This window comes from Capricornis sumatraensis, chromosome 7 (assembly GCF_032405125.1).
Source record: "Capricornis sumatraensis isolate serow.1 chromosome 7, serow.2, whole genome shotgun sequence".
NCBI lineage: Eukaryota > Metazoa > Chordata > Mammalia > Artiodactyla > Bovidae > Capricornis > Capricornis sumatraensis.
Genome location: NC_091075.1, coordinates 113,414,993 through 113,422,325, shown reverse-complemented (window position 1 = coordinate 113,422,325; position 7,333 = coordinate 113,414,993). Strand labels below are relative to the sequence as shown.

At 48.3% G+C, this 7,333-nt stretch overlaps 1 protein-coding gene across 1 annotated transcript; it reads left to right on the top strand.

Moving 5' to 3' along the window:
* Positions 1 to 3,837: 3,837 nt before the first annotated feature.
* On the top strand, positions 3,838 to 4,542 carry LOC138081704 (fibroblast growth factor-binding protein 1). The gene has a single exon (XM_068974775.1). The coding sequence runs from the start codon at positions 3,838 to 3,840 to the stop codon at positions 4,540 to 4,542; it is 705 nt and encodes a 234-aa protein (XP_068830876.1).
* Positions 4,543 to 7,333: the final 2,791 nt, after the last annotated feature.

The following is a 7,333-nucleotide window of genomic DNA, read 5'->3' as shown; positions in this document are numbered from 1 at the left end:
GTTTCACTTTTCACTTTCATGCATTGGAGAAGGAAATGGCAACCCACTCCAGTATTCTTGCCTGGAGAATCCCAGGGACGGGGGAGCCTGGTGGGCTGCCGTCTATGGGGTCGCACAGAGTCGGACACGACTGACGTGACTTAGCAGCAGCAGCAGCAGCAGCAGCAAAAAGTGTATGTGGACAAATTCATGAGGTCTGAGAATCTTGACCTCAGGCTGACGTGTTTTCTGTCACCTGGAGCTGAGTGTTGACACTTAGACGTCAGGAACTACCCAGTTTGCCATCACTCCCAGGACTCCTCATTGTTCCTGTCCCAAAGGCAAGGGTCAGCTGCCGTCTATTACTCATTATTACTCCTATAGCTCTTACGCTATTGCTTTCCTTACAGCTGAGTCAAGAAGAAAAGGAACAACTTCTTATGCTCAAACATCATGAAAAGTAAAATGATAAAATGTAGTGAAGTCCGTATCATTGCAGATGTGAGTTCTTTTTACATTCTCAGTAAGGAAACAAAATGTACCTGCTTTTTAAAGAATACAACTAAAGGCCACCTTATGAACCAAATCTGTTCTGCTTCACTTGATGCTAATGGGTCAGCTTCCTGAAAAATTTAGTCCACCGGGCTCCCCTGTCCATGTGGTTTTCCAGACAAGAATAGTTCCTGGCCCAGGGATTGAACCCACATCTGTTATACCTCCTGCATTGACAGGAAGGTTCTTCACCACTAGCACCACCTGGGAAGCCCAAATAATTCAGCACGAGGCCCTAAATGAGGTGCTGCTATCGACAGTTGTCAGTCACTGAGCAGAGGGAGGGTCAGAGAGGTTCAAATCACAGCTAGACGGATGCTGGGTCTGGGGCTCCACTAGATCCAGGCACTGCCTAGAGGAGGCTCAGCAGAGTAAGGACCCCAGCTGTGACCACAAGGTGTAAACTTTTAACAAGACCCAGGTCAGGAATTTCCTCCTTACCAGCGTCTCAGGGCCCAAGGGTTCCTCTGCCCACCTAGTAACTTCAAGTGCCTCAGGTGAAAATGGCGATTCAAAGGCTAGGGTGGGTCCCCAGTTCAATCCTTCATTCACCAAGTGTTTACTGAGTGTGTCAGGTAAAAGGAGGACAGAGTGGACCCCGAGAGTCCAGGCTTTAAACCCTGGGCTCCTCATCCTCCTAGCCCTGTGATCTTGGCCCAGCCTCAAATAGCTTCAAGCTCCAAAATTCCATCTGGAAAACGGGATGAATTATATTGGAAGGACTGATGCTGAAGCTGAAGCTCCAGTACCCTGGCCACCTGAGGCAAAGAGCTGACTCATTGGAAAAGACTCTGATGCTGAGAAAGATTGAAGGCAAAAGAAGGGGGCGATAGAGGCATCTGTTAGATGGCATCACCAACTCAATGGACATGAATTTGAGCAAACTCTGAGGCATAGTGAAGATCAAGGGAGTCTGGCAGGCTGCAGTCCGTGGGGTCGCAGAGTCGGACGTGACTTAGTGACTGAGCAACAGTGTAGGTTAGTATATCATGGAGGGGCTCTGATGAGATTTGAGGGAGAGCTTTGGGTAGAATGAGTTAGTGTTCATAACTTCCCCCCTACCCCGCCAAGATTCTGCTGCTGGGGTCCTCTTCCCATCACAGAGGGTCTTTGCAAGGCTGTGCTCAGTTGGCCACTGGGGGTAAGAAAATGGCTTGGAAGAACCAGGTCTAATGCCACGCATGAAACACTCCCTGCCTCCCACACTTACACACAGACAGGATTATGCCAAGCACTTTCCCTGCAGGAACTGGCTCTCTCTGAAGGGGCGTGGCTGGGAGGAGTGTGAAGTAAGTGACACAGGTATGTGAGGTGTAAAAACCCTGTCTGTGTGGGCTCTTATATAAAGGGCCTTCCTGGCCTCTCACAGTGGATGAGACCACGGGAAGCGTGCAAGCTTCCTCTCCCATCTGGGGTTGCGCTGGACCTGCAAGCTCAGAACAAGGTAAGAGCTGGCTCTCTGAAGAGTGTCATTCCTTGCCACCCCCCGTCCCTACCCCAGCTCCCTTGAGGACCTCAGGTTCCTGGAACCTGGATCTCCTCAGGGACAAGTAGGGGCTGAGTCCCACTGCCGTGAAGAATGAGCAGGTCTTTATCGGACATACCTAGCTCCCAGCCTAGCTTCATTTTGGGCGCCCACATATTGTGACTGTGGGCTCCCTGTATCAGGGAGGGCTTCCCTGGAGGCTCAGATGGTAAAGAATCTGCCTGCAATGTAAGAGAAACCGGGGTCTGATCTCCAGGTCGGGAAGATCCCCTGGAGAAGGGAAGAGCAACCCACTCCAGTATTCGTGCCTGGAGAATTCCATGAACAGGGGAGCCTGGCGGGCTTCAAACCATGGGGTTGCAAAGAGTCAGACATGACCGAGCGACTGACACTTTCCCTCTGTTCCTTTATCAGTCCTAACGAGAGGCCATCTGCCCAGGGTAGACAATGGGATCAAGACCATTCTCCTAACCAGCCTCTTCTTAAACAAAAGTCTGTATTCTTTTCAAATGGAGCACCTGCAATATGAATGATCTTATCAGAACTAAGCCAGACGAAGTGAGTTGTTCCTAATCGCTTTTTTTTAATTTCTGAAAGGCAGAGTAAGGTAATTCGGATTCAGGGATGGGCGTGGTGGTATAAAGGACCAGGAGAGGTTTCGGCTGCCTGTCTCAACTGTGTCACTTGCCCATTACAGGATATTGAGCAATTTATTTGCTGCTCTGAAACTTAACTGTCACGCCTGTTACCTGATGGTGATGTATTATGACCTGCCAGGCAGGGCTCTTATGTGAATTAACAAGGTGAAAGAGAAACACAGGTCATGTGCTTAGCACGGAGTCGGTGTCAAATAGAAAGGCTAATTCTCCTCTTTGAGGGGTGGTTTTTGTCACCCACTTGATAAAATCTATTCAGTTTAGTGTAACAGTTAAAGTCATCCTATGTCTTTAATGATTTATTTTTAAAAGCATTGACTGGGGACTTTCTCTATGGTAAGGACAGTGTCAAAGCATTCTAAATGCGTTGGTGGAAACTCACCTCTGCTCTCCTGGTTGACTTTGCCCAGTCAAACTGTGTGATCACCCATTCTTCATGCCATTCCCTGGGCTCTTACTGAAGCCCAAATGCCCCTGCTCACCAACCACTCATCTCAGAGTGTCCAGGCCTCATGCATGTTTAACCTTGGGTCAGACATCACCTTGTGTGTCACTTACCATGTCCTTTCTCATGTGATCACCTGAGTCCATGTGGAACGGTGAGATAGAAACTCAGCCCACCGCAGCTGAAAGAGAGTCAACAATCATCTCACCCAACATCTTGATTTTCAGACAAAGGAGCTGAGACCCAGAGGGGGAGAGTGACTTGCCCAAGATCAGGTTGGGGGACATGGTTGGGACAAACTCCAGGTCAATGCTATTTAGATTCCCCCAAAGAGTTGCCTCCAAGTTTTTAGGATGTGAGACTTTCTTACTCACCTTGATCAATTAACATCTAGTCTAGGGCATGGCTAGTAGTCGGTGCCCATGAAAGTGCATTGAATGTTGAATGGAGCTGGAGTAACTGAGTGAGGGGATGAGGGCGTGAGGACTGACGGGGTTCAGAGGGTGTGGAAGAGTGAGCGAAGAGCAGGAAGTTTCTGGCATTCAAGGCTCAAGCAGAAATGCGAATATAGCAGCTGCTTGTCTACTGATTCCAGGAAATAGAAGGTTCTTGGATCTCACCGTGAAGCAAGCAGACCTGTGCCAAGTGGAGGGGAGGGTCCTCCAGCCCAGCGCTGACTCACCTGCTTTTGTCAAACAGGTTCCCACCAAGCTGAAGGCATGAGGACCCACGGCCTCACCCTGCTCTCCCTCCTCCTTCTGGCTGTTCTGATGCTCTTGGCGGAGGCCAAAAAGGAAGGAAGGAAGAGACACGGCAGCAAAGCCAGCACAGAGGAATCGCACGCTCTGGGCAAGCCCGGGAAGGAGCCGAGGAGCCAGCCAGCCAAGCACCCGATCAAAGGCAAGTTCATCACCCCGGACCACGCTGACTGCAGATGGGCAGTGACCAAGCAGGAGGAGGGCATCGTGCTGAAGGTCGAGTGTACCCAACAGGACAACACGTTTTCCTGTTTCTTCACTGGCAATCCAACCTCATGCCTAGAGTTGCACAAAAGCAGCGTCTATTGGAAACAAATTGGCCGGAATCTGCGTTCTCAGAAGGTCATCTGTGGTGATGCCAAGAGTGTCCTGAAGACCAGGGTGTGCAGAAAGAAGTTTCCAGAATCGAATCTCAAGCTGGTGAACTCTACTCTGATTAGGATCAAGAAACCCAGCCAGGAGTTAATGGAGCCCTCTCCCATGGACACGGTTGAAGTGACTACCTCCTCCAACCCAGAAAAGACCCAGACCATGACCACCAAAGGTCCTCAGTGTGAGGATGAAGACTTGGAAAACCAAAGGAAGGCAGCCCAGGAGTACTGCGGGGAGGTCTGGGGCTCTTTGTGCAGATTCTTCCTCTCCATGGTACAGGGTAGTTCATGCTAACGAGGTCGAAAGAGAACAGAGTCCTTTAGGAGGTGTCACGTCAAAGCCTTTTCATATGCTGTAAAGATCTCCTAACTCCCTGTCAGATGAACATTTGTGCTATGGGTATGCAATGGACTATTTGAACAGATTTTGCAATTTTTGTCTCTGTTTTTGGAATTTGTTTTGTATTCATTTCCTTATATGTGATTTTAAGAGGCTATTGTCCTGTATTTTTCCACGGCCCACAAAGCTTTGTTTCTATGAGCAGTAAGGACCAGTCTTCGAACTGAAGAGTCAGAGTGGTGATTTCAGGGCAGTGCACTTTCTGCCCAGTTAAGATAATAAAGCCCTGTGCCTTTTTCAGAAATATGTTCAACCACTGTTTGATTTCTCTCTGCCTAGTTCCAATGCACTTGCAAACAGGTCCTCATATATCAGTGGAAAAAGTATCCTGTTCACCAGCTATCCCAAATCATCCCATAAGGTGATCCATTCCTGAATCCCTATCTTCCCAATTTCAGGCTTTGATCTGTGGTATTTGATGCTTACTGAACTGATTTCACCTGAAGCATCATGTGATGAAGACACCTGTCAGGGGCTCACAGATGGGAGGAGGACAGACAGGATTCAAAGCCAGGACATCAACAAACCCACATCCACGAGCTGGAGCAAAATCCTCCACGGCTTCAAGTTAGGGCTCCCATCACCACTCGCCATACACAGGACTCCCGAGCTTGGAGAGATGGGCCTGGATAAGTACAATGCCCTGAGAAGAAGATTCCAGTGCAAGAGGGAAACTCAGGGTGGAACCCCAGAGAGAAGAGGCAGAAACTTCTGGGAGATCTCAGGCTGAGCTTAACAGGAGAGGTGATATTGAAGTTAGAACTTGGAGAATATCTTTAGGTATGAAATGGGCAGAATGGAGGCACGATTGGCAGTTGACAGATATATGAAAACAAAGAGATGAGAAAGACCCTAAAAGATGGGAGAGGCCATGTGGGTAGATAGTGGTGAAATGCAGGGATGATGTTGTTAGCCATTTACATGCTAGTCTGAAAGATCTGAAAGGGTTTGAATTCAAGAGTTGGGGAGAGAGAAGGATGTAGCCCCAAAGTCACGTCACAATTCCACCATGAACAAAAAGTAAGGAGCGGAAGTTGGTAGAAATACTGTTCTCTGGGGTCTTTCTAGAGTTGGTGGCAGGGAGGAATGGCAAATTGGGTGGAAGAGGGCCTCCCACACTCACCAGCCTACCAGGACCTACACAGAGGGTTGTCAACAGTCCACCCAGAGTGTGACAGCCTCAGAGTGCGTTTGGGTATCATCTTTAACAGCATCAACACAAACAGTTCTCTCTCACTCTCTACGGCCCAGACTCTATGCTGAGTTCTTTCCATGGAATACGCATGTGTCCATTCATTCATCCATTCACTAGTTCACCCAGAACATCATTCATTGAGCCTAGGCTCTTGCAGCCTCTGTCCTAGAGACTAGAGAGACAGTGGTGCACCAGCGATGAACACTCTGCCTCCGTGGAGCTCCCAGTGGGGAAAGCACCCAAAACGCACAAATGTGCAAGTGACAGAGAGGAAGAGCCAAGGAGGAGAAAGGGGTGAAATCAGTGGACAGTAACCAGCCATAGGTGATATGGTCAAGGGAGGCCTCTTGGCGGAGGTGATTTTTGAGATTAGATCTAAATGCAGTGCCTAAATCAAGCCAAGTGACTCTCCGGGTAAGAATGTTTAAACAGTCAGTGAAAATACTCTGTCATTAATGAATGAGCTGTGAGCTCCTACTATGGATCTAGAGGACAAAAATACCTGCAAACGAGAAAGAAAAAAACATTTCTGTCTTAGTGGTGCTTATATTCCAATGACTGGACCCCACTTGGTGTGTTCAGAACCGTCAAAAACTGCAATGTCATTGCAGAGCAGAGCCCAGGACCTGCCCAGTGATCCTGACCCCCACTCCCAAGAGAACTTAACCAATATCCAGGCACTCCCCTGAAGGTATAAACAGAGTGTGGCTCCCCTCTGTCACTCAATTCTACATAGTCCTAAGATAGGAAAAGACAATTAGACACTTCCAGGGGGTCATTAAATAACAGCTCTGATCTGGTCTGGGTGGCATAAACATTGGAGAACTGACTAGACCCAACTCAAAGCTGACAGAGCTGGGAGGAGGCTGTTTCCAATATGGTACCTGAGCTGGAGGTGCGCCTCTGACACCTCCCAACCAAGGTCTCTGAGCCAATTATTCAACTGTCTGAGCTCCAGTAGGGTTTTCCTTGTGGCTCAGTAGTAAAGAGTCCTCCCGCCAATGCAGGGGGATGTGGGGTTCTATCCCTGGGTTAGGAAAATCCCCTGGCAAAGAAAATGGCAACCCGCTCCAGTATTCTTGCCTGGGAAATCGCAAGGACAGAGGAGCCTGGTGGGCTAGAGTTCATGGGGTCGCAAAAGAGTCAGACACGACTTAGTGATCGAACAACAACTGAGTTCCAATAACAGCATCTCAACAATGAAGGTCATTTGGGTGAAACTAATACTGCTGGAAAAAGGAATAAGAAAGGAAAAGGAAGGAAGGAGGGAAAGGAGAAAAGAAGGCAATGGGGAGGAGACAAATAATAACAAAGTCTGTTGATAGTGCCATTGGATTGCTTAAACCGAACCAACCCAGAAGCCGCTCTGCCTTCAGAATTTGCAAATACCAGAGTTAATGAATTCAACTTATCATTAAAATTTTGTTAACCAGCGTAATGAAATCACCTTCAGAGATGTTGTAAGACTTGCACTAGTCAATAAATCTTAAG